This window comes from Oncorhynchus keta, chromosome 25 (assembly GCF_023373465.1).
Source record: "Oncorhynchus keta strain PuntledgeMale-10-30-2019 chromosome 25, Oket_V2, whole genome shotgun sequence".
NCBI lineage: Eukaryota > Metazoa > Chordata > Actinopteri > Salmoniformes > Salmonidae > Oncorhynchus > Oncorhynchus keta.
In genome coordinates this window covers 7,807,501-7,835,162 of record NC_068445.1, presented here as the reverse complement: position 1 = coordinate 7,835,162, position 27,662 = coordinate 7,807,501, and the positions used below count along the sequence as shown (strand labels likewise).

General features: G+C 42.8%; 1 protein-coding gene and 1 long non-coding RNA gene across 12 annotated transcripts in view; one reads left to right on the top strand and one right to left on the bottom strand.

Annotated features, from left to right (window-relative positions):
• LOC118358067 (ARF GTPase-activating protein GIT2-like) overlaps nt 1-26,561 on the top strand; it is a 29,519-nt gene extending 2,958 nt beyond the window's left edge. Inside the window, exons 2-20 of one of the 9 annotated variants that reach the window (XM_052478571.1) lie at nt 12,829-12,962; nt 13,094-13,200; nt 13,589-13,694; nt 13,801-13,887; nt 14,227-14,357; nt 14,511-14,605; nt 15,001-15,046; nt 15,936-15,987; nt 16,124-16,196; nt 16,441-16,538; nt 16,726-16,837; nt 16,955-17,085; nt 17,222-17,371; nt 19,383-19,655; nt 20,769-20,855; nt 23,003-23,085; nt 23,218-23,403; nt 24,821-24,884; nt 25,052-26,561. In XM_052478571.1, the coding sequence (XP_052334531.1) occupies nt 12,829-12,962; nt 13,094-13,200; nt 13,589-13,694; nt 13,801-13,887; nt 14,227-14,357; nt 14,511-14,605; nt 15,001-15,046; nt 15,936-15,987; nt 16,124-16,196; nt 16,441-16,538; nt 16,726-16,837; nt 16,955-17,085; nt 17,222-17,371; nt 19,383-19,655; nt 20,769-20,855; nt 23,003-23,085; nt 23,218-23,403; nt 24,821-24,884; nt 25,052-25,264 (2,228 nt within the window). In that variant the 3' untranslated portion in view covers nt 25,265-26,561. The other 8 variants (XM_035735490.2, XM_052478568.1, XM_052478564.1 and 5 more) reach the window with 8 other exon arrangements.
• The window catches only part of LOC118358069 (uncharacterized), a 6,603-nt gene continuing 4,138 nt past the window's right edge, over nt 25,198-27,662 (bottom strand). For 2 of the 3 annotated variants that reach the window (XR_004820412.2, XR_004820411.2), the window contains 3 exons: nt 27,458-27,604; nt 27,287-27,382; nt 26,693-26,890 (listed from right to left, as the gene is read on the bottom strand). This is a non-coding gene — a long non-coding RNA (uncharacterized LOC118358069). Of the gene's footprint in view, nt 25,337-26,692; nt 26,891-27,286; nt 27,383-27,457; nt 27,605-27,662 lie in introns of those variants that run through there. The other variant, XR_008078805.1, reaches the window with a different exon arrangement.

Below are 27,662 nucleotides of genomic sequence, written 5' to 3'. Positions count from 1 at the left end.
CACGGTATTTAAAAATAAAATGACGGTATGATTGTATTTATGTTTTTGAATAATAAAAGTTAACCATTTTCTATGAGTAGTACGTGACCCTAGGGTGGCAACACACATTCTGTGATTTCGATGGGTCTTTCTACATTCTGATTGTTTTATACTGTTCAATTCAACATCAACAAAAAATCATTTATCAATTTCTGCATTTCCTGCACTCATTTGAGATCATTTCCACACTGTCATGCACGATATGGGCAAACATTTTAGGACTTTAAAAAAACGACCTGCCTCTCTCTCGTTGCACTCCACAAGGAGACCGCATGTTACGCAAATGCAGTAAGCCAAGGTAAGTTGCTAGCTAGCTTATCTTATAAAAAACAATCAATCATAATCACTAGTTAACTACACATGGTTAATGATATTACTAGATATTATCTAGCGTGTCCTGCGTTGCATATAATCTGACTGAGCATACAAGCACACAAGTATCTGACTGAGCGGTGGTAGGCAGAAGCAGGCGCATAAACATTCATTCAAACAGCACTCTCGTGTGTTTTGCCAGCAGCTCTTCGTTGTGCGTCAAGCATTGCGCTGTTTATGACTTCAAGCCTATCAACTCCCGAGATGTGGCTGGTGTAACCGAAGTGAAACGGCTGGCTAGTTAGCGCGCGCTCTGAGCCTTGGGGTGGTTGTTTCCCTTGCTCTGCATGGGTAACGCAGCTTCGATATGGTGGCTGTTGTCGTTGTGTTGCTGGTTCGAGCCCAGGGAGGAGCGAGGAGAGGGACGGAAGCTATACTGTTACACTGGCAATACTAAAGTGACTATAAGAACATCCAATAGTCAACGGTTAATTAATTACAAATGGTATAAAGGGGAATAGTCCTATAATTCCTATAATAACTACAACCTAAAACTTCTTACCTGGAAATATTGAAGACTCATGTTAAAAGGAACCACCAGCGTTCATATGTTCTCATGTTCTGAGCAAGGAACTTAAACGTTAGCTTTTTACATAGCACATATTGCACTTTTACTTTCTTCTCCAACACTTTGTTTTTGCATTATTTAAACCAAATTGAACATGTTTCATTATTTACTTGAGGCTAAATTGATTGTATTGATGTATTATATTAAGTTAAAATAAGTGTTCATTCAGTATTGTTGTAATTGTCATTATTACAAATACATAAAAAAAATATTTAAAAAATCGTTTGATTAATCGGTATTGGCTTTTTTGGTCCTCCAATAATCGGTATCGGTGTTGAAAAATCATAATCGGCCGACCTCTAGTCTGCAGTATCACTGGTGTAATCAGGCTGTATAGCTAGTTATGTTTTCTCTGACTCAGTACATTTATTAGCTAGCTAGCTAATTAGCATTAGCTGCTGACACGATTTAGTCCCAACTTGCTAAGAAAAGATAAACTAGCTGTTTGCAGATGTAGAAAAAAAACTAATAGTGTAATTTTAGAATGCTAGTGGATTTATATTAAGAAGCAAAGTGAAAACAGCATCGTTGTCATCAACATTGTTGCATGTGCTGCATTGACCATGCAGACTGAAAACAAGTGTCTCATGGTCGAGGAAGGGCAGGGTTCGGGGCTAGGTCTGTGTGGAAAGCGGCGCGGAGAGAGACGACTCAAGTAGTGGAGTAAACTGTAAAAATGGATGTTACATACAGCATCTCACATTTAACAAACAAAAAATTAAAATACCGTTATATAAGGCCAATTTAAAACCCAAACCAGTCCGTGCATCAATACCGGTATTCCGCCCTAGTTTAAAGGTCTTACTCACATCAGCTATGGAGAGTGAGATCGCACTGTTGTCTGGAACAGCTGGTGCTCTCATACATGGTTGTGTTACTTGCCTCGAAATGAGCATAGAAGAAATTTAGGTTGTCTGGTAAGCATGTGTCATTGGGCAGCTCTCTGCTGGGTTTCCCTTTATAATCTATGATAGTTTGCAATCCCTGCCACATCTGACGCACGTCAGAGGCGGCGGTGTGGTAGGATTTGACCTTAGTCGTAGAGGGATTTCTCATACGCGTCCGGATTAGTGTCCCGCTCCTTGAAAGCGGAAGCTCTAACCTTTTAGCTCAGTGAGGATGGTGCCTGTTATCCATGGCTTCTGGTTGGGATATGTACGTATGGTCACTGTGGGGATGACGTCGTTGATGCATTTTAATAATGACGCCGGTGACTGATGTGGTAAATTCTTCAATGTTATCGGATGAATCCCGGAACATACTCCTGTCTGCGCTTGCGAAACAGTCCAGTAGCTTAGCATCCGCTTCACCGTACCACTTACGTATTGAGCACGTCACTGGTGCTTCCTATTTTGAGTTTTTCTTGTAAGCAGGAATCAGGAGGATAGCGTTAAGGTCAGCTTTGCCAAATGGAGGTCGAGGGAGAGATTTGTATGCATTTCTGTGTGTAAAGTAAAGATGATCTAGAGTTATTTCAACTCTAGTTGCACAGGTGACATGCTGGTAAAAATGAGGTAAGATGGAGTTAAGTTTCCCTGCATTAAAATCACCGGCCACTAGGAGCGCCGCCTCTGGATGTGCATTTTCTTGTTTGCTTATGGGCCTATATAGCTCGTTGATGTGGTCTTAGTGGCAGCATTGGTTTGAGGTGGTAAATGGACGGCTATGAAAAATATAGATGAAAACTCTCTTAATAAATAGTATGGTTTGCAGCTTATCACGAGGTATTCTAACACAGGCAAGCAAAAGCTTTAGTCTTCCTTAACATTAGAGATTGCGCACCAGGTGTTGTTAACAAAGACACACACACACCTCCCCCTTAACCGAAGCTGCCGTTCAGTCTTCACTATGCATAGAAAAAACAGCTAGATGTATAATATCCATGTCTTTGTTCAGCCACAACTCCAAAGTGCTCAGAAAGTGACTTTTTGGACCTGAATGGCAAAACCATTAAAGAGATAAAAATGCTCGAAGTTGACCCATTTTGCATACCCTGTTGGTAAGCTTTTAAATTATATCAAAGTCATCAGTGTTTCTTCTCCATTGATGAAGACATGGATCTCTCATATGCAAAATGGGTCAACTTTGAACACATATCTTCCAAAAAGTCACATTCTGACCATTTCTTCCATGGGCAAAAAAATAGCAAATAAATGCGGTAAAAAAGGTTTCTAATGGATTTACCCCAATGTATTTACCAACAGATAGGGTTACCACTCACTGCAGTTCATTACATCCATTTCAGCATATTTCTATATTTACCTTTATTTAACTAGGCAAGTCCGTTAAAGAACAAATTCTTACTTTCAATGATGGCCTAGGAACAGTGGGTTAACTGCCTGTTCACGGGCAGAACGATCGATTTTTACCTTGTCAGCTCTGGGATTTGAACATGAAACCTTTCGATTACTAGTCCAACGCTCTAGCCACTAGGCTACCCTGCTGCCCCGAATATCCAATTCTCCAATTGAATTTGTCAACGTCCCTCCCTCCCTCCCAACACCAGTTGGCCTGGACTGCCCCTCTGTGGGTCTGTTACCAGTTGTTGACTAGGCTTGATAACACCCATCTCTCAATGGATAGGAAGACGAAGAGACAAACAGAACTCCGGCTCCCAAGTGGCGCAGTGGTCTAAGGCACTGCATCGCAGTGCTAGTAGGCGTCAGTACACACCCTGGTTCGATCCGGGGCTGTATCCCAAAATAAGATTTAGTTCTTAACTGACTTGCCTAGTTAAATAAAAAAAGAACGGTGGACCAGGTGTCAGAGCCTGGTCCACAGCCCATGTCCCCCTCCTCTCCCCCCTCCCCTAACACACACACATACACTTCAGCTGTCGCAAGGGAGATGTGACAACCCCACTGCCACTCATTTGCAATTTTTGCTTGTCTGTTTATGAGTTGCAATTTTGTTTGTTAGTTTGTCGGTCAATCTGGCAGCCAACCAACAGTATATGTTGGTAAGTTTGTCAGTGAAACTCAGTCATTTTAGATGTTATGATTGCTCCCGTTATGTCAATAGCCTATAAATTGGTCAGTGTAACTTGAGCTAGCAACATTCAGCTCAATAGAATGCCACATAAACAATATTTTAAGCTAACACACTGCCACCAATATTATATTTAGATATTCATTGCAGTACTCGACAAAATTCTTGACTGAAAGTTCTACATGTCTATATTGAACCATAAGGAAGTGAAAGAGCAAGTCACCCAGGGAAGGAAGGTGAACGTCTAATCTCAAAACATACACTGAACAAAAATATAAACACCGTGCAACAATTTCAAAGATTTTACTGAGTTACAGTTCATATAAGGAAATCAGTCAATTGAAATACATTTATTAGGCCCTAATCTATGGATTTCACATGACTGGGATACAGATATGCATCTGTTAGTCACTGATACCTTAAAAAAAAGTATGGGAGTGGATCAGTAAACCAGTCAGTGTCTGGTGTGACCACCATTTGCCTCATGCAGCACGACACATCCCGTTCGCATAGAGTTCATCGGGCTGTTGATTGTGGCTTGTGGAATCTTGTCTCACTCCTCTTCAATGGCTGTGCGAAGTTGCTGGATATTGGCGGGAACTGGAACAGGCTGTCGTACACATACATCCAGAGCATCCCAAACATGCTCAATGGGTGACCTATCTGGAGAATATGCAGGCCATGGAAGAACTGGGACATTTTCAGCTTCCAAGAATTGTGTACCGATCTTTGTAACATGGGGCTGTAGATTATCATGCTGAAACATGAGGTGATGGCGCCGGATGAATGGTTCGATAATGGGACTCAGGATCTCGTCACGTTATATGTGTTCATTCAAATTGCCATCGATAAAATGCAATTGTGTTCATTGTCCATAGCTTATGCCTGCGCATACCATAACCCCACCGCAGCCATGGGGCACTGTTCACAACGTTGACATCAGCAAACCCCTCGCCCACACAACGCTATACACGTTGTCTGCCATCTGCCCGGTACATCTGAAACCGGAATTCATTTGTGAAGAGCACACTTCTCCAGCATGCCAGTGGCCATCAAAGGTGAGAATTTCCCCACTGGAGTCGGTTACAATGCCAAGCTGCAGTCAGCTTAAGACCTTGGAGAGTACGACGAGCACCCAGATGAGCTTTCCTGAGACAGTTTGTTTGTGCAGAAATTATTTGGTTGTGCAAACCCACACCTTCCTTGGCTGTCCGGGTGGCTGGTCTCATACGATCCTGCAGGCGAAGAAGCCGGATGCGGCGGTCCAGACTCCTGGGCGTGGTTACACGTGGTCTGCGGTTATGAGGTTGGTTGTACGTACTGCTAAATTCTCTAAAACGATCTTAGAGGCGGCTTATGGTAGAGAAATTAACATTAAATTCTCCGGCAACATCTCTGGTGGACATTCCTGCAGTCAGCCCTCAACTTGAGACATCTGTGCCATTGTTGTGTTTGACAAAACTGCACATTTTAGAGTGGCCTTTTATTGATAATGCCGTTTAAGCAGCTTCTTGATATGCCACACATGTCAGGTGGATATACGCATTTTGTGCGTAAGGAACATTTCTGGGGTCTGTTATTTCAGCTCAAGAAACATGGGACCAACACTTTACATGTTGCGTTCATATTTTTGTTCAGTATTTCTATAAACTGGTTTAGAAGGGAAACCACAGCCTACCCTATTTAGTTTTGACTCTAGGGCTCAGTTGTAGAGAATACAGAGAGTTCTCTAAATGGAGATGCAGATCAGTTGATCACTTCTCTCCTTGGGCTTATGGGGTCACATGAGGAGAATGCATGCCTGGGGTGTTAAGGCAGTCCTCATGTTACTTCCGTTGCCCCCTACCTCAAAGGAAGCTTGCCTTCTATTGGTTTCAATTGACAAATAAAGATTAGAATAGATTAACATGTTTTGGATGCCTTTGCGCCACACCTTCAAAGAAATTAAATTAGGGGAATGACTGTTCCTTCAAGTAGGAACTCAGAGAAATCTAATGGCAAGCCTTTTAATATGGACTTTTTTTTATTTTGTAGAGACTGTGTCTGTCTCAGAAGGCCTATCCCTCCCTCTCTCTGTGTGTTTGCTGTTACTTTACCAGCAGCACGGTATGCACAAGTTCAAACAAGTTTCATTTCTCTCTGCAGTTAGCGATCCTCTTTGAAGCTCTGTGTGATCTACGCTGAATGTCTCTTGCACAGTCCTTTTGTCATTATATCCACTCAGACCCCTGCAATACATCATGAGTCTAGAATGAGACTACCATCCCCATGTATTGGTTAGTGGAGTGCACATGCCTGTGAAGTGCATATATTTTGTGGCTGGTTGTACGGAAGTAGGTGAAAGAGGAAATGTCTCTTTTGCTCTCTCAGCTACAAAACACAAGAGGACGAGATGTTGGTGCAGTCTCTTTGACACTGTCCATATATGGAAGTGTTTGGTTTAACTTCCCCTTTGCATTCTGCATGATGTCACTACCTAAATGTAGTGAACTGGGGGTTGCACAGTTTAGGTTTATAGATAGATAGATATCTATCTATCGCTATAGGCCAATTACACTCGATGGCCAGTTTATTAGGTCAACCCATCTAGTACTGGGTTAGACCCCCCTTTGCCTCCAGAACAGCCTGAATTCTCTGGGGCATGGAAACGTTGCTCAATTGGTATCAAGGGACTTAACGTGTGGTTACACCACTGCCACCAGCCTTTTTTTGCCCACCAATCGAACAGTAACTGGATGCCTGTATGGCTGCTTTATATAGCAAACCACTGCCACGTGACTCACTGTCTCTAGGAGCAAACCATTTTTGTGAACGGGATGGTATACCTAATAAACTGGACACTGAGTGTATATGGGAGCTAATCTGGGGAAGGGTACCAAAACATTTCTGCAGCATTGAAGGTCCCCAAGAACACAGTGGCTTCCATAATACTTGGAACAACCAAGACTCTTCCTAGAGCTGACCAAGGGCCCAAATGGTCACTTTGACAGAGCTCAAGAGTTTCTCTGTAGAGATGGGAGAACCTTCAAGAAGGATAACCATCTCTGCAGCACACTACCAAATAGGCCTTTATGTTAGAGTGGCCAGATGGAAGCTATTCCTCAGTAAAAGGCACATGACAGCCTGCTTGGAGTTTGCCAAAAGGCCCCTAAAGGACTCAGACCATGAGAAACAAGATTCTCTGGTCTGATGAAACCAAGATTGAACTCTGGACTAAATGCCAAGCGTCACATCTGGAGGAAACCTGGCACCATACCTATGGTGAAGCATGGTGGTGGCAGCATCGTGCTGTGGGGATGTTTTTCAGCGACAGAGACTGGGAGACTAGTCAGGATTGAGAGAAAGATAAACAGGGCAAAGTATAGAGATCCTTGATGAAAACCTGCTCAGGACCTCAGACTGGGGTGAAGGTTCACCTTCCAACAGGACAACGACCATAAGCACACAGCCAAGACAATGCGGGAGTGGCTTTGGGGCAAGTCTCTGAATGTCCTTGAGTGGCCCAGCCAGAGCCTTGGCTTGAACCCGATTGAACATCTCTGGAGAGACTTGAAAATAGCTGTGCAGCGACACTCACCATCCAACCTGACAGAGCATGAGAGGATCTGCAGAGAGGAATGGGAGAAACTCCCCAAATACAGGTGTGCCAAGCTTGTAGCGTCATACCCAAGATGACGCGAGGCTGTAATCGCTGCCAAAGGTGCTTCAACAAAGTCCTGAGCAAAGGCTCTGAATACTTATGTAAATAAAACAATTTTATGCATTTGCACAAGATAGCTTTTCTTTGTCATTATGGGGTATTGTGTGTAGATTGATGACAAAACAAAAATGCATTTTAGAATAAGGCTGTAATGTAACAAAATGTGGACAAAGTCAAGGGGTCGTAATACTTTCCGAATGCACTGCATATGCCAGCTATGAAAAAAACTCACAATAAGTTAACTGACCAGACTAGATGCCTCACTCTTATCTGCTATCAGAATAGTGTGCCCCGAGGTTGTCTCCAGGTTACATGAGCCTAAATAGGGTTTCCTTAATCAACAAAGGCATCTAAACAGGACCAGTTCGACCTCAGGCGTATAGGTTCCAAAGGTGTGTCTGGATCGGCTGTCCCGTCAATGTAGCCTAACTGGGATGCCACAAGAATGGAGAGGCTGGGGCCAAAGTGAGTTCGCAGCTGAGTGAGACGTGAAGTGACCTAGAGGCCAAAGGCGGCATGCCAGATATTTGAATAATGAATGTGAGGAGCAGTGGAAAAACCCAGTCATAAGGAACGTGTAAGAAACCAAGATAAGCTGTGATTGTTTAAAGACATCAGCATGCTTCAGTTCAGCTAGCCGAAGGCGGCTAGGCGAACCAAACAAGTGTGCTTGGATACTTTCTTAAAAGACCTTTTGTTGAAAAACTATATATATATATATTTTTACGTGTCAATTGCACTGTTTGTTCATTTTGAGACGCTGTAGACAGTATCCACTTCCTCAAAATAGTCAGAAATAATCTAAGATAATTCAAGAAATCTGTCACTAATTATAACGTTTTTGCTGAGGAGATCTTAGTCATGCAATTTTACATCTAAGATGTTTGATTGGTGCAGTATTTCTCAATGAAAAAACGTGCATGAAAACGAGTCGTCTCTCGTTGAATGACAAAGACTTTACTGAAGAATCCTTACTGCTGACCAATCACTGACGAAGGGGTGTAGACTTCGGATACCGACTCCGGCTTCAAAAAATGTTTTGTGCCTGAACAACCCCGGAAAAACCCTTACCGAAGTAAAAAAAATCAAAAAAACAATGAGAACGCCACAAAATGTTGTCATGCTATATGCACCAACTTCCAAACTGTTTCGGCTGGGAAGCATGTGGACGCCTTAAGTGTTAGCTTGAAGATGGATTTCAGAAACTTCTCTGGACTTAAAAAGGACACTTTGGGATTTTGGCAATGGGGCCCTAATTGTACTTCCCTAGAGTCAGATGAACTTGTGGAGACCATTTATGTTTGTGTCCAGTATGAAATTAGAGGTAGTTTTGTAAGCCAATGCTATTGAGCATTAGCACAATGACTGGAAGTCTCTTGGTGTCTGGTAGCATTTTCACAGATACCCATAGACTTTGTGCTAGCGCAAGTTAGCAATGGTGCTAGCGCTGGTTAGCAATTTCTTTCAAACTTCACGCAGAGACATACAAATGGTATCCATGAGTTCAGAACCATTTTCCATCCTAAAAATGTGGAGTAAGCAAATGCTTAGATATCTGGTCAAATAGATGGAAAAGGAGTCTTGGTAAACAACTACCAGGACTAAGTCTTTAAAAGTTTTCCAAATACAGCAAAACACAATGTTGCTATAAATAGACCCCTGCCAATTAATATCAAGAATTTGTTTTTGGAGAAATGTTTCTGCCTTCTGTAAGTTTTAAGAAACATGAAATTCCGTTACCAAAGCCCACATCTTTAAGATATTTTCTCATTTCTGTCCTTCGTGAGGGAGAATAATGAATGTTCACAGAAGTAACAAGTAAAGATAAACACTAACTAATTGATAGGTCTAAGGCAGTGGTTCCCTAACTTTTTATAGTCCCGTACCCCTTCAAACATTCAACCTCCAGCTGCGTACCCCCTCTAGCACCAGGGTCAGCGCACTCTCAAATGTTGTTTTTTTTGCCATCATTGTTAGCCTGCTACACACACACACACACACACACACTATACGATACATTTATTAAACATAAAAATGAGTGTGAGTTTTTGTCACAACCTGGCTCGTGGGAATTGACAAAGAGCTCTTATAGGACCAGGGAACAAATAATAATCAATAATTTTGCTCTTCTTATTTAACCATCTTACATTTAAAACCTTATTTGTTTCATTGGAAATTGTGAATAACTCACCACAGGTTAATGAGAAGGGTGTGCTTGAAAGGATGCACATAACTCTGCAATGTTGGGTTGTATTGGAGTCTCCATCTTAAATAATTTTCCACACACAGTCTGTGCCTGTTTTTAGTTTTCATGCTAGTGAGGGCCGAGAATCCACTCTCACATAGGTATGTGGTTGCAAAGGGCATCAGTGTCTTAACAGCACGATTTGCCAAGGCATGATACTCTGAGCGCAGCCCAATCCAGAAATCTGGCAGTAGCTTCTGATTTAAATGACATTTTCACAGAACTGCTTGTTGTAATGTTGATAAGACTCTCTTGTTCAGATATCGGTAAGTGGACTGGAGGCAGGGCATGAAAAGGATAACGAATCCAGTTGTTTGTGTCATACGTTTCGGGAAAGTAATTGCGTACCAAACTCACTCAGGTGCTGCTCTATATGACATTTGACATTGTCCGTAAGCTTGAGTTAATTTGCACACAAAATTCATACAATGATGGAAAGACCTGTGTGTTGTCCTTGTTAATGCAGATAGAGAAGAGCTCCAACTTCTTAATCATAGCCTCAATTTTGGCCCACACATTGAATATAGCTGCGGAGAGTCCCTGTAACCCTAGATTCAGATCATTCAGGTGAGAAAAAACATCACCCAGATAGACCAGTGGTGTGAGAAACTTGTCATCATGCAAGCGGTCAGACAAGTGAAAATGATGGTCCGTAAAGAACTTTAAGCTCGTCTCTCAATTAAAAAAAAACATGTCAATACTTTGCTCCTTGATAACCAGCCCATTTCTGTGTGTTGTAAAAGTGTTACATGGTCGCTGCTCATATCATTGCATAATGCAGAAAATACAGGAGAGTTCAAGACCTTGCTTTAACAAAGTTAACCATTTTCGCTTTAGTTTCCAAAACGTCTTTCAAGCTGTCAGGCATTCCCTTGGCAGCAAGAGCCTCTAGGTGGATGCTGCTGTGTTCCCAAGTGGCGTCGGGAGCAACTGCTTGTATGCTCGTTACCACTCCACAATGTCTTCATGTCATGGCTTTTGAGCCATCAGAACAGATACCAACACATCTTGACCACCAAAGTCCATTTGATCTCACAAACCTGTCCAGTACGTAAAAAAATGTTTACGTCCTGTTGTTGTCCTGGTTTCCAGTGGTTTGCAGAAGAGGATGTCTTCCTTAATTGACCCCCCCATAAACGTAACGGACATATACCAGGAGCTGTGCCAGGCCCGCCACGTCTGACTCATCCAGCTGTAATGCATAGAGTTCACTGGCTTGTATGCAAAGCAGTAATTGTTTCAAAACTTCTCCTGCCATGTCACTGATGTGTGGTGAAACAGTGTTGTTTGATGAAGGCATTGTCTGTATTAGAGGTCAACCGATTTAAAAAATATATATTTTTTTAAAGAAATAAAGTAAAATAAAAATAAAAAATAAAGGTGTTCATTCAGTATTGTTGTAATCGTCATTATTACAAATATATATATATATATATATATATATATATATATATATATATTTGTAATAATGACTATTACAACAATACTGAATGAACACCTTTATTTTAACTTAATATAATACATCTATTTCGTCTCAAATAAATAAATGTTGAATTTGGTTTAAATAATGCAAAAACAAAGTGTTGGCGAAGAAAGTAAAAGTGCAATATGTGCTATGTAAAAAACTACTGTTTCAGTTCCTTGCTCAGAACATGAGAACGTATGAACGCTGGTGGTTCCTTTTAACATGAGTCTTCAATATTTCCAGGTAAGAAGTTTTAGGTTGTAGTTATTATAGGGTTTGTAGGACTATTTCTCTCTGTACCATTTGTATTTCATATACCTTTTGACTATTGGATGTTCTTATAGGCACTATAGTATTGCCAGCCTAATCTCGGGAGTTGAGAGGCATAAACAGCGCAATACTTGAAGCACAGCGAAGAGCTGATGGCAAACGCAGTAAAGTGCTGTTTGAATGAATGCTTACGAGCCTGCTGCTGCCTACCACCGCTCAGTCTGGCTGCTCTATCAAATATCAAATCATAGACTTAGTTATAATATAATAACACAATAACAATAATAACACACAGAAATATGAATATTAAGTCATTGATATGATCTAATCCGGAAACTATAATTTCAAAAACAAAACGTTTATTCTTTCAGTGAAATACGGGACCGTTCCGTATTTTATCTAACGGGTAGCATCCCTAAGTCTAAATATTACTGTTACTGGCAAACGCCAGACACAACCTTCAATGTTATGTCATAATTATGTACAATTCTGGCAAATTCATTACGGTCTTTGTCAGGAAGAAATGGTCTTCACACAGTTCGCAACTAGCCAGGTGTCCCAAACCGCTGCATATACAGTGGGGCAAAAAAAGTATTTAGTCAGCCACCAATTGTGCAAGTTCTCCCACTTAAAAAGATGAGAGAGGCCTGTAATTTTCATCATAGGTACACTTCAACTATGACAGACAAAACTATAGAGTCCAAAAGAAGACATTCTAATGACAAAAATAAGATAATACATCTTATCTACGTCACCTAACTAATTCTGATTCAGCCACGACGATCTGCACAGTTGTTCCAGTAAATGTGGTTTTGTTAAATGTTCAGTGTAAATGGTTAAAAGTACCCCTTGTGCATAGAGTTAAACGTTGAAATCAAATGTTTTTTTTGTTTGGAATATATTTGAAGTGAAATATATTTTTTCGATTTTTGCAATTCTGTTACTGTGGAATTGCCCAGTTATTAAAATGAGTGACTATTAAGCAATAGGCTTTCAAGAATAGGTTACAATCACCGTGTCAGTGTATTTACTCCCACGTGTCCTTTGCAGTATATTTACTACGTGGCATTACGAATGGATGAACTAAAGCTAAAACAAGGCTTTGCAATTGAGGTGATGAAATATTCAGATGATTGTCTTTGTGTTTATTTAGTACACGTATTTGTTTCCTTTATGCTTAGAGCCTCGCTGGGCCTCTGTGAACAGGGGCGTGCTGATCTGCGACGAGTGCTGTGGTGTTCATCGGAGTCTGGGCAGACACAGCTCCCAAGTGCGTCACCTGACTCACACACCATGGGCTCCTACACAGCTACAAGTAAGATCTCCACACACACACACACACTATTCTTTACCTTGGTCAAAGGTATCCCCTTTTCTGCTTTTGTGATAGAATAGGCGGTCTGTATATTTCATTTAATGGATGATATCTCTTTGTTTTTTAATCAGATGGTTCAGACGTTATACAACAACGGTGCAAATTCGATATGGGAGCACTGTCTACTGGACCCGATGATGAGTGGTAAACGCAAGGCCAACCCTCAGGACAAAGTGCAGTGAGTCATGTATTTTTGATGGCTGCCGAGTGAGCCAGGAGTGCAGTTTGATCACTAGTGAAGGAGAGGCAATTGGCCCAGTTTCACTAGTACATTGGTTCTTAAGCTTTTTCAGCTCGAGACCCAAATGAGAAATTAACTGGCTGAACTGCACTGGCCTGGATACACATCAGCCAAAGTACTGGTTTGGTTCAGCATGATAGCATGAAAAGTGTATGGGTTTCAGCAGGAACACACAATGCTGGAGAAACCTGAATTGCTTCAGTTAACTTAATTCACCTGAACCTAAAAGTGATTGTTGCTTGAAATTGGAAGTGCTTCAATTGAAATCCTCCTATAATGCTCTGCTGTTCTGTTTAACCCACTCTGTTTTATGTTATTCCCGAAGCCCAAACAAGACAGAGTTCATAAAGGCCAAATACCAAATGCTGGCTTTTGTCCACCGGATGCCTTGTCGAGATGACGACAGCTTCACAGCCAAGGACTTAAGCAAGGTGAGACATCTGCCACTCTGTGCCCACACAACTCCCTAAATGAAGGTGTATCAAGCTTGAATGAGCAATATTTTACTAATAAATGTTGATTTTATTTTTCCCTCAGCAACTTCACTCCAGCGTCCGCACTGGTAACTTGGAGACGTGTCTGAGGTTACTCTCTCTTGGAGCCCAGGCCAATTTCTTTGACCCAGTAAGAGATCTAATTTCTCCCCCAATCCAGCTTCTAAACATATCCTTAACAACATGTTAATACAACAGTGTTACTTCCATAAATACTGCTTTGCCACACAGGTACGAGAGCAACTTAATAGAAAGAGGGCAGGACCGTTCACACTGCTTGTGGAAAATAAACTATGCCAAAAAGGAAACCTTTTCATTGGATTAATTGCAACCTTGCGCTACAACCAGTTAAATGTCCGCAAGCAGTGTGAACCGACCCTTAACCCTTTCTCATACCCTATCTATGTGTTTTAGTACATCCCCCAGTTTCATTTGTTCATGTATGGGTGGTGTCTTACCTTCTCTCCAGGAAAAAGGGAATACGCCGCTGCATGTGGCTGCCAAGGCAGGGCAGGTGTCTCAGGCAGAGCTGCTGACCGTCTACGGGGCTGACCCCGGCGCCCCCGACTCCAACGCCAAGACCCCCATCAACTATGCAAGGTACTGCAACATTCATAGTTTAACATTTAGGATGTAAACTTATTTAATCAACGTTTTTTTTTTTTTTTCACGTCTTAGTGGCTGTGTGACCAGGCAGGCTTTATGGGCAAGAAAAGAGGCATAACTGATTTCTATTGTGTGTCTCTTTCTCAGGCAAGCTGGCTACCATGACCTGGCTGATAGGCTGGTAGAGATCCAGTATGAACTTACTGACAGACTGGCTTTCTATCTCTGTGGGAGAAAGCCTAGTAAGTGAGGAGAGGCTTTCACCTCCTCAAATTAGACTGCAAGTGTTGCGTGTCCGCTTATCCTAGCGTCCATCAGCCACAGCTGAAACAAACCCACAGTAATCAGTGAGAAATGCTACACCAGCCACAGAAGCAGCACGTCAGTGAAGCAAAGTGTTGGTCGCTAAAAATGTCATTTTTTTCAGCTTCACATCTAGGGCAGAGAGATGCCTCTCTGAAGCACACGCAGAAGTGGCATGCGTTTTAGATGTTTGCCTCTACGGTTCTGGTATAGCAGGCAAGAAACAATGTACACGCAACGCTTGCAGCCTAGTTTCAGGGGTTACTCAACTGATCGCATACAGTGTTTCCCATGAGGTTTCTTATCGCCACAACCCTTCTGTGCTTGCTTTCAGATCATAAAAATGGCCAACACTTCATCGTCCCACAGATGGCTGACAGGTAAGGAAGCATTGTGTGGCTCAATGTATAAAATAGTAGCCTGGTCCCAGACTTTTTGCTGTATAGCTGAACCCTTTCGTCATTGTCATTGCCAAATGACCGTAGGAGTTGGCGAGACGGCTTAAACCATTCTGGGACCAGACTAATGAAATAGCACTTTGGGGGGGCTCTTTCTAGGAAAAGTAAAGTGAGTGAAGTTTTAAATGTGTTTTTTTGGGGGAGGGCAAAGAAAACGTGAGCTGTTTGACAGTGCAATCCAACTCTAGAGCCTGCCAGGACATATTTTGTGGCTTTTTATAACAGGCATGAGATGAAACAGGCTGAAGCATTGTTACATGTTGTCAAGAGCATAATCTTCCCATTAAATCGCTGTGTACGTTTACATGCACACTAATAATTAGATTATGGCAGCAGGCCGAACTCAATCAAAATGGCTCCCAAAAAATAACATGGTCGCTGTGGTAGAACATTTATTTTGATTGACAATTTTTGGCATTTGTCAAAGTTCCTTCAGGTAGCCTGATTTCAGATGTGTCCATGTAAACCGGATTATTAGGGAAATTGTTCTTCTTGCAAAGCATGTAAACGTTTTAGTCAAACTATTTTATTAATCTGAATAGTGTGACTGTACCCAGTATTGTTATTGCACCATAATAATACATATCTGAGCTAAATTGCTACAGTTGGGCTGGTCTTATTATAGCATATTATTAACTTATTTTAGCATAGTTCTGATATTTGAACTCAAACAAAACATGTTTTCTTTTTTTTATTGCTGTCTTGATGGATAAGGAACATGTAAGTATTTTATCATAATGAGGTTTGACCATTTCCCCTCCCATTCAACATGAGGCTAAGCAGATTTATCCCCCCCCCCCCTCATGTATAGCAGTTTAGATTTATCAGAACTGGCAAAGGCGGCAAAGAAGAAACTCCAGTCTGTAAGTGTTCACTTTAAGATTTGAATGGATTAGATGTATGATATTACAATCTAGAGACATATGTGATCAAAACATATTCATACAACTAGTTCTGGGTTGATTTTTTTCCCCCCACAAATCGCACATTTCATTTCAGCTCAGTAATCATTTATTTGAGGAGCTGGCGATGGACGTGTTTGACGAAGTGGACCGAAGGGAGACCGATGCTGGTAAGACCGACAGGCGGTGATGAGAAGTAGTGGCGTAACGGCCGGTGCATGTTTTTTAAGCATTCAGTCCACCATGTCCAGTCAAACATCTGGGTGGTGTTCATTTGGCACCAAACGGACGGAAACAGGGAGGGGCTACCTAGACTTATTCAATAAGAAATACACATTTTTGTTGTCCGTTGCAAAACGTTTTGCGTTTCCTAATGAATATGGCCCTGATGCAACACTTCTATGTTCTGCACAGTATGGCTGGCGACACAGAACCACAGCACCCTGGTGACAGAGACCACAGTGGTGCCTTTCCTTCCTGTGAACCCAGAATACTCATCAACACGAAACCAGGCAAGCCTGCTGCACAACTCCTTCCCTAGTTAACACTTTGATACTGATTGCTTTAGTTAAATACATTCCCCCTTGCTGGTTCTCTCTCTCCCTTTAAATATGACTGATTCTCGGTTCCCTCAGTGAAGTTTCAACAGATGCAGTAGGAGAGGATGCATTTTGCTAGGCTTTTTTATTTTTTCTCCAGGGACGGCAAAAGCTTGCGAGATTTAACGCACATGAATTTGCAACTCTTGTCATCGACATATTAAGTGACTCGAAACGTCGACAGCTGGGGAACTCTATGATAAGTCCCAAAGGTAAAGTACTGGAAGATAATGAACCTACTATCTCAGACACACATGGCTTATGCTCATAATTAAAATCGCGTGTCTTTCTATGAAATGAGAAAGGGGTCACTTGCTTTGTGGTTACAGAAAACGTTGAACTTATCCTAAAAAGCCGGAGTGGTGGCGAGGGTCTGGACAACGACCAACCGGACTATGACAGCGTGGCCTCTGACGAGGACACGGATAAGGAGCCACCCTCGGGCAAGGACCGGACCAAGGTAACTAATGTGATCTCTTGGCACGCAAACCAAGTAAAGGGTTTCAAGTAGTACTTACTTATCCTGAAAATGAGCGCCCGGAGTCTGGACTCAGACAAGTCCTAAAGCCCAACCTCTATGACTTTTCCCCCTACAGAGTCTGGACTCAGACCTGTCAGACGGGCCTGTCACGGTGCAGGAGTTCCTGGAGGTGAAGAACGCCCTGTCGGCCTCGGAGGCCAAAATCCAGCAGCTGATGAAGGTCAACAGCAACCTGAGCGACGAGCTGCGGCTGATGCAGAAAAAGGTACCGCCCACTGCAGAGATCCACCAATCAGATCACTAACACCGTTCGGTCCGTCTGCCACTCGACCAATGAGACGGAGGGCTGAACTGAGGGGGGCACAGCGGTTGGTCAGCCGAGCTCTGGTCCCTCCCCTCACGGTAACCTCCCTTCACACACTGGTTCGAGTGAGGATGCTAACCGGTAACCACCAGGCTGCTGGGAAGGTTCTCCTGCAAGGCAAGACTGCTCTCCATCTAGCTCCACTATTTGGGCCAGTCCATGTTCAGACAATGGCTTCTATAGCTTGACAAATTCTTAGCATTTTTTTTTTTTTAACTTGTATTAAAGAGATGTATTCTTGCTCCACTCTATTGTGGGAAACTGTCTCCCTCCCCCTGGATACAGTGTGTCATACACTAAAAGTGGTGTTCTTTCTTATGGTACGACTAACAGGCATGCTCAAGTAAACAGCATGACATCACTCGCATTGTGAATTTCCCTCTAGTCGTTTCTCTGGTGACTTAACATAGCAAGCATAGCATTGTTGTTGTTATTTTGTGTTCTCTGTGACCCTGCATTGTGATTTCAGCAAGCTCATCAATTATACAGGATTTTCTTAACCTTAATGTTCGCTCATCAGAATACTCCTCTCGAAGGTGTTGGATAACACAGCTCTTGTTGTTACACAGGTGCAGCATTTGCCTTTGCCATTCGAAAAACATTCCAATGGTCCTCTGCTGTGGTTTTAGTAGGACTCTTTACATCTGTTTCCTACCAACGCTGTATTTCTGAAGCTTCTCAGAGTAGGAGTGCTGATCTAGGATCAGGGCCCCTGTGTCCATTCATAATGATCTTAAATGCCCAGGAGTACTGTCACTTTCAGAGTTCTCCTCCACAGTCGGTGTTACACTATCGTTTGACTCTAAAATTGGAGTCTTCCTTATCCATATGACCCCTATGATTTATCAAACAAAATCCTTCATGATTTTAAAGTCACAATCCGGAGTGTGTGTTTCAGCCCGACAGCAGGCCCACCACTTGATTTGGCAATGGACCAAACTGTCGTTGCCCCAATCAACAGCCTCTGTTCAACCTAAAAGGCATAAATGGTGACAAACGGCCTTTTACGAGAACTATTGAGTAACCATAGAAATATAGGGTATGACTCTACACGGTGGTGAGATGCTCTTGTCGTGGGCTGAACAGCTGTTGTTGCAGACATGTAGGCTCCGGATCGTGCATTTGAACCCCTTCTTTATCCTGGGTCGTGCATCCTTTAAAATAAAAAATAAATGATCTCAGTAATATTCCATGGAACAGACAGTAGGAGTCAAACTGGCATTACTCAGTGGTGGATGTGTACAGTATGTGATTTGGCTGTGTGGGCTGGCATTTACTGAACTGATGGCACATTCGATTGTCTTAGCCGTCAGAGAACTTCCCTGTTGCCCTCTTTGAATAAATAGCAAGGACCACAGGGTTGCCTAGAGGGCGCCATTGAGGGCTTTCCATCCTATCTATCTATATATCTATCCCGTCTGTCCTATCTAGTTCAGATAGCTCCTGTCTCTGGCAGATAGCTTGTCTCTGTCTAATCTATCTGAACTGTTTGGCTTGCCTGCAACACTTTCTACTTGCTCTTAGCCCTTGCTTTTTGAGTGGAGTTTTCAGATGCCTAGCATGAGTAACACAAGCGGGGAAATGCTTAACAAGACTGTTTATAAAGACGTTATAAAGACATGAGTGTTGGCGTTGGCCTTCGCTTCGTACAGATGGATGCTGACAGTTCCCAACACCTGAACATTTAGAGGTAGGGAAATGGGGACAAATCCTAACATCCGCTTGAGTTACGTTTTCACTTCGTCTCCTATTGACGTCAATTCATGACCAAGTGAAATTCAACTTAGGTGAACGTTAGGATTTCGCCCTGTAGAGAATAAAGCATGCGTTGAAGCTAGACTGAAACAAGTCACCCTGCTCGCTGATAAGAAAAGCGCCCTCTTAGTGTTATTTGCTGACTCGTCTCTTCCAGCTGCATTCTCTGCAAAGCGAGAACACGTCTCTCAGGCGGCAGGGCCCAACCACCCATATCTATCAGGTCCCCATCAGCAGCGGGTCAGAGTACACTGACCCTTCTTCCTCCAGTCCCTCGGCCATGAAGCGCCGGCAGTCGGCGCGGGCCAGCCGGCCCATGTCCATGTCTATTTATGAGACTGGCTCAGGTCTGAAGCCCTACCTCCCTAAGGGGGACAACCCCTACCTAGAGGAGGGTGCCCCCACCCTGCAACCCTTCTTCCCACCTCATGTAAGTACAAATCACGCATCCAGCCTTTGCTATTTCCTCTCCCATTTCCATCTTTTAGGCATCTCCTCCTCTGCCTCCTCCTTTTTATCTCATTGTGTCCGTTTCTGCAGTCCTTTTTTTTCTCTCCGATTGTTCCCTTTCCTTTCTACTTTTACTCAAATCTGTTGTTCTTTGGTGTCAGCGATTTTCCTCAAAGAAAAGTCTGGGTGTATTCGGAGGTACTCTGTTCAGACATTTTCTCAGGTAGACCGTAGGAAAGATGTCATGATCCCATTTTTGTTTATTTCAAGGTTGAATCTGAAATATTTTGAAGGTTTTCATGTAACTTCAAATAAGAATTAAACATCCCATTCAAAATGTGTTCAGTGTTTATTTGATTTTGTCTCCGACTAACAAGATCATTTGTATTGTCATTTCTCTTTTAATTAAACATGTACGGGAATTGAGTGTTTTTCTAATTGTCACGAATCTCTTAGTTCTGGTACAGTATTTAAGAGGAGCAATTCGGGATTGGTACATCTATTTGTTCTACACCGTCAGAACTCAAAAGTGCAAGATTGTTTCACGCCATTGTTTGTTAACAATGTAATTGTAAACAATAGTCTATAACTTTAAAAAAATAAGTTAGATTTACCCTGCAATCTCATGGATGGTCTGTCCTTTCATCTGAAGCTCTGTGAATTTGAGGGTTTGCATTTCTCCAGACCCATTCCCTCAGCTGTTCACCAAAACCGGTGGTGGGTGACGCTTTGTTGCTGTTCGAATCCCGGATTGCCCCTTTCAATGTCCAGGAAACAAACGTGTACTTTGAGATATCAAATAATAAAACATGTTCATTGTCTAGATGTTTTATAATGTTCAAGGTATGGGATTTGAGGTACAGTATGCTCAGATCCAGCAAGGAATTGAAATGCAGTTATTTAAGTGTAATTCCTTGTCATAATCACAATTTATGGTGTTCTTCATTCTTACTATGGTTTTGTTTTCTTGAATAATTATTTTTATTTTAGTGCTCCCAAACCCTGTTATTTGCATGATGTGGTTTAAACAAGACTTTGTTCCTGAGAGCACTAACTAGTTTAAAAAACAAACATAATTTGAACCCCTTTCTAGACAGGAAGGGGTGCTTTTGTGACCCCTTCATCCCTCCCCTCCTTCCCATCCACCCTGTCGTGGTCTCGGAACAAAATTGCTCTACGGGTTAAGTACCCCCTCGCTTGGTCCGTGCCTCTCGGGGACGCAGCAAATCTACTGGGGGAGCCCCTGTCCTCCCTCCCTACCTGTCCTGCTGCATGAGCCAAACCACCACCCCATGGGCTGCCTTCCCTTCATCACCATCACTGTCCTCATCCTCGTGCCTGTTACAATCAGCTAGAAGGTTTTCAATGTAGCAGCACTATGCGTCAAGATCACACACCCATCTCAATGTGAAGGTTTGCCAACCCTCTTTGAGACCAGCTGCCAGGTTAAGCGCTCAGCCTATTGAGATTTTTCTTTCTTACATTCCTCATGCTGTAAATTTTAACCAAAAAAATAAATAATTGGGCTCCTTCCACCTCCAGAGCCAACATTTTGCTATATTTAAAAAAAATTGATGACCTCTTTTCTCCATCTCTAATCAGCACACGGCTGTCGCCCAGTGAGCTTCATCCAGCACGCACTCCCTCCCTCCCTTCTAGTAACACCCAAACTCTCCTGTTATCCAAGAGTCTGTTCCTCACTGAGACTGTGGACCTTTCCAGAAGCAAACAGCCCCTGCCCCCTAGACACTTGCTGAGATCTTGTCGAAGATCTGAGAGGATTTAGTAGATTTAAAGCAATATGAAAACAATTCCACCGAACCTATCAGAGGGCAAGGTGGAGCTATCACCATATTGCTCAAACCTATCAAATCTCCTCAGATCTCCACAAGTGTCTAGGGGGTAGGGGCTAGAGGTTGTTTCTGGACTGGGCCTTTGACTGACATGCGCAGAACTGCAAGCCCAGTGGGAGAGAAATCAACAAAACACCTGTATGAGCTAATCCCACTTTCGGCAGTTTGCTGTAGTGTGTGTTTGTGCGGGTCTTGGCATCTTGCCCTGCAGACAGGAAGAGGATGTTGTTTGAGCGGGTCTTTTGGGCTAGGCTGGAAAGGGTATGTAACTGTACGGTATGTGGCCTGTGTCCCTCTTGGTGTTTGTCTCTGCTCCTTTCTTTGAAAACGCACCTCCTCTACATAGTTTCTCTTCTGTGCAGAAAGAGGGCGGGATCTGCGCGGATGTGACAGTGCGTCGTCAGTGCTGTGCACCCAAAGCTTCCTATCTGATAGAGTACAGCTCAAGCAATATTGTCCACCAGTCTCGTGACGCAGCACAAACGCTTACAGGCTGGGTGGAGCACCACACAGTATTGCGTATTGAGTACAGCCAACTTTAGATGGTCACAGTGCTTTTTTCCCCTCTTGACTTTTGACCCGAATTCATCGGAACCTTGATTCCATATCATGAAAGTTATTACGACTCTTAATGAAAGTCTTGGATCAGAGATCTGGAATGGATCATGGTTCTGATGTAATTCCGTAGCGGTTGTTTCTTTCTGTGTGATAGCTATCCAGTGATTTCTCTCCTCAAACATCCCTGACCTCATCTGTCTTGGCATATGCCTTTAAAAAGGGGGTGCAGCCAGCGCGGCAGTGTTTGAAGCTTTTCCTGGACTATGCATTTGGCCCTTGATTCATCGCCATGGTTTAATTAATATCGTCTATAAGTCTCCATCTTTTACACGCAGGAGTTCAAAGGTTTTTATAGACATTGAACCAGCCTAGCATCTTCACTTGGCATGGTACCAATCAATCAGCCATTCCATTTGTCCAGTGTGGTTTCTGTCACAATAGCTTATAGACATTGAACTTGCAATTTTTTCCAATTGTGTGAGGGTAAAAAACAAATATGTTTTGAACCCCCGGATAACCTCTCTATACTAACCCTGGCAATGAAATTTAAAAGGCTTTACTATGATTTGTCGTGCTTACATGCTTTTGTTTGTTGACTTGTTTAATGCATTGTCGTTCTCCTTGTTGCTTTCCCATGGTTTTAGTTCATTTAATTTGCCACTGCCATACAACGATGCAAGTTGTTTGAAACGGTTTTACTAAGTCAAATTTATGTCAGTTACTATTTACGTTTTAGGGCTAGAATACAATGCTATGGTTTGCGCTACACTGCTAGAAACTATTTTGTATGTTGTGAGTATGATACATTGAAATTGTGATTGTATCTATAATTCTATATCCTCTTTCTGATTGCATTATCAGTGGCATTTGTCACTGTGACATTTTTGTTACTCTCGTTTTCTCTCCCTCATGTTAGGCCTCCAAGCTGGACAAGCAGAGCAGCATGCCAGACAGTGACTATGACAACACAACCAATGACTATGAGATGAAGGACTCTGGGTAGGAACACACACACACGGTCACTTTGAAGTTGCCACTGCTTTCTGTGTTGCACATCAGGTGGACAAGTTGGGCTGGATGTAGGGTGCAGAGATTGTAGTAACACCCTGGATGATCCTGTCTACCCCCTAGTAGACGTGGGAGGCTGAGGAGCAGTGGCTGGCTGGGGGAGGGCAGCTCCATCCCTGAGCTGGATGACCTGGGGGCAGAACCGGACCCAGCGCTCCCCAGCACTGAGGATGTCATCCGTAAGACGGAGCAGATCACCAAGAACATCCAGGAGCTGCTCCGTGCCGCGCAGGAGAACAAGCACGACAGGTGAGGAAGAAGTGACAGGCCACAAGCTCAAACAATTAAGCCAAATTTAAGAGAGATAGTTACAGAGTTCAATGGAGATAAAACAAGGCTTTTTCTGTGATTCCTGAAAAGTTCCAGATAGCTACCCCACTTTTGCTTAACCAAATTCATTATTGCAGCGTCACCTTTTCCCTTTTTTGTATTCATAGTACTTCCACTTTCTAGATTCTTCTCGAGTTCCCCCACTGTTACTGTTTATTAAAGTTCTGCATTCTTCTCGGTTCAGTTTTTTAATTAAAAAAATATATAATCTTCCCTATGATTTCACCTCTTTCACTTTCTGTGTTCTCCCTCCTCGTGCTGGCATTTTGTTCTTTCGGGATGGGGGTGTCTCCCCGTGCCTTTCCCATTCCTGTAAGCAGACCTTGTGAGGGTGTGCGCCGGCTCAGGCACAGTCTGGGCTGTTTCAGCACCCTGGTGCCCTGGGCTGAGAAGGCCCCCTCTCCCGTGCAGCCCCTCAGCCTGTGCTCCCCTGATCCTGCCTCCCGGTACTCTACTAGCCTCTGTCCCTGCCTCCCAGGCACAGTGTCTTTTCTCTCTCTCTCTCCTGCCCCTGCTCTGTTGCCCAATCCGATGATTTCCTCCTTTGCTATGGTGTTGTCGTCTGCTAGGCAGAGTGAAAGACTGATCTTAATGAACTCTCACTCACCTACTCTCTTAATTTCTTCCGTTGCAAAACATCGGCGCAAACACCACTACCTCAACTAAACTCAGACAACCCATCAAAGGGCTTTTGATATTCAAGGTACCCATGTGTGGTATTCCGTGTGTTTTAGAGTAGAGCTGGAGCTAGTTGCATCCATAGTAGTCCATCACCAAGTGCATAATGATTTACAAGCAGTCTTATCAATTCTAGATCATTTATATATGCGTTTAGGTTAAGGAATTGTGCCCTGTTGTCTAATATCCAAATGAGCAATTAAAAAAAATATATATATTTTCTTGTTTTGGTGTAGCTGATAGTTTATCACATGATCAGCTCTAATCCCTCACTCCCATCGTTTAACCGTGAATTATACAGTAGCTTGGTTGCCACTACCTCTGCTCTCTTGCCTACTCCATAGTGCAGAAACAGATTGGCATCCAGGCTACATGAATTATGGTAGCTGCTGTCTGACTATAATATTTGGAATAGTAAAATAGATTAACCAAGCACTAACCTGGGACTGCGGGTTTGTTTTCCAGCATGTAGCTCTGCCAGTGTTGTGTTTTGCCTCCCCTTCTCACCCAGACTAAAAAGTTAACTTGTGACGAATAGTGTTGTTTTGGGATTGCAAAAAGGTAGCTTTTTAATCCCAAATTTTGGATTTCCTCCATGAAATAATTCCGTTAAGAGGCGGTCTTATTAACCACTCTCCTGATGCCTTTTCTTTTACAGCTTTATACCCTGCTCCGAAAGAATATATGTGGCCGTAACCGAGATGGCTGCCCTCTTTCCCAAGGTAAGCTTACAAATGCTCCATGGTTCCATCACTCACATGCAAAGGTATTTAAAAATGTTTTGCAACATAAAGAAACGTTCTCTTCTGTTTGATGCCTAATGAACACAACCCAGCTCATAGTCGCATGATGTGTTTAACCTCATCTCACCTTACCTTGTGCTTTCCAGAGACCCCATTCGGAGATGGTGAGAGGCCCCCTGCGCCTGTTGACGTCTAGCTCCTTCCGGCTCCAGGGTGAGTGTCGGAAGGCAGCGCCCCCCGAGGAAGGCCCAGGGCCCGACATGCAGCTGGTCACCCAGCAGGTTATCCAGTGTGCCTATGACATTGCCAAAGCTGCCAAGCAGCTTGTCACCATCACCACCAAGGAGAACAGCAACTGACCATCATGACCACCGTCGCAGGGCTTTGTAACGTCTCCGTTTTGTTAATGTATTGTTCTCATCCTTTAACTTCTGGTTAGGAAAAAAAAAAACATTGTTTTACTGTGGTCGTTTTTTAAATCAGTGTTGTTGATATTTGCATGTCATTTATTTATTTACAAAATGAGAGTATAAATATTGGGACAAAAAGACTGAACAGCTATGGGAAATCATCTGTAGCTCTACTAACTGGAAGGGAGAAGCTGTTTTTGTCATGAGCTACAACAGGAATCTACAGTACAGCCAAATACTGACGAGATGATTGGGCGTTCCCAGGAGGTCCTCTGTCACTAATATGCAGTTTCCTAACCACACTTCTTAGTTTTGTGGTTCTACATACTTCCAGACACAGTATTTCTCACACCAATGAAGCCATATTTTTGGTATTTTTTTTAGCTCAAACACCTATACCCTCCTTAGAAAGGCCTTTCATCCACTTTAATGCTCCTTGTCGGAACCAGGGGTCTCAAACTGGCAGCCCCCAGGCCAAATGCTTCCTGTAAGCAGATTTAATGCGATCCAGCATAGTATTCCACATGGTTAAGGATGTTGTGAAAGCTATGAATAAGCCATAAAGTGTATAAACTTTACACACCTTGGAGCTACATAAATAACTGGAATTCTAATGTACCATTTAATACAATTCCAGCAAGCGTAAGGGGGAATGTTGGATCTGATGAACCATCACTCATCTGTGCACATTTTTGTATCCCTGCAATGTCCATGTCTCCCCCAGCCAAGTGTAATTGCTTTCATTTCAAAATGCATCTACTAGAACCATCTATGCCTATTATTGCATTTCAACGCTTGTTCTGGGGGGCAAATTATGCTCTTCACCAGCAATATGTTGTACTTGTATTGAGTTCTAGTGAATGTTTTATTCATAAGCTAAGATGCTAGACACAGTCTTGTGCTAGAACAGTGTTAGTGCTGTGACAGTGGATAGATTTGCAGCGCAAATAATCATTTGCCCTCTTCCATGTGTTTTTGTGCTCCGTTCTGTAATGCTGCTAGCTTTGACATGTGCAACTAATTGGATAGGATTGTAGATAGCTCCACTACAATTCTGCAAGTGCATGGTTGCCGTCAGCAGATGGTTCAGAGCTGTGTTGTACTTGAAATGTAATCAAGGAAATGTCCCTCTGTGTTTGACTCTTGTTCTAAATGGACTTCAAACAGGTGTCAGTTGTGCGGTAATCATAGCTACAGTTGGAGGGGAAGCCTTATTTTTTTAAATAAACTTAATTTATAATTGTAACCCCATGCCATGTCGTATTTGGCCACGTACTGTACAACCTTATGGACTTTTGTGATGTGCAAAGAAAGGAAAATATGATTATAGTTAATGAAAAAACAATTCCGTCAGAAAAACCTACAAACATAAACCCACACCAAGATTACAACACCCTTAAACCAGTTTGCTAAATACGTAACACTTTACAACCACCACATGCAGCAGCTGATATAAGCATGGTGTAGGAATACTTGACACATTTTAAACCCATTAAGAATAATTATTTGTATAAAAACATGATTGTGGAGTGTCTTTTGGCCTCAGGTCCAGGCTGATCGAAGTCTGCTACAAATCTATGAGCGGAGGAAGGCAAGAGTATATACAGGGGACAAAACTAATCAATTGCTTTAGCAATTAACAAAAAAAAAGGTAAGAAATAGCAATGCAAATCAACTGCAATAGGCTTACATCCCACTCTATGCATTTGGACAGTGATGCTAGATGTGGCTCTATACTCCGGCATTTTGGATTTAAGATCAAATGTGTCATAAGACAACAGTACAGAATGTCACATTTTATTTTAAGGTATTTTCATGCATATCTGATTTACTATTTAGAAATTAGCCATTTTTATCTCCAAATACATATGGAGAGGTGTGTATATTTGCCAAATTAATTGTCATCTGTTTAGCTACCAGGTAAAAACGTTGGCTTTGCTTGCCCTAATGAACTGGACTCTGAATCAGTACCTTGTCCTGGTAGCTCTGCTGGGCCATCCTATGAGTCTCCAGCCTCCACTCATCCTCCTGCAGCCTTAGGGCATCACTCTCCTTCACCTGTGACACCTGCAGGGGAGAGAGAACAATGAGCCACGTCATTGGGCCACCCTCCACTCAATCTAACCCAGGCCAACAACTGACCCCAGTCAACACAGGCTGTTCCTGTTCGCGTCCTTTGGCACTCTTCCTCCACCCTCTCGGCGTCTGGATCAGCCCTCCCCCCGCCTCCTCAGAGACTCATCCTGAGCCTGACGGTTCTCCTGCATCTTGAGCTCCATCTGCAAGAGCCTTTCAGGGAGCAAAGGGAGAGAGCTGGGATTCTCATCTGCTGTCACTACAAAGACAC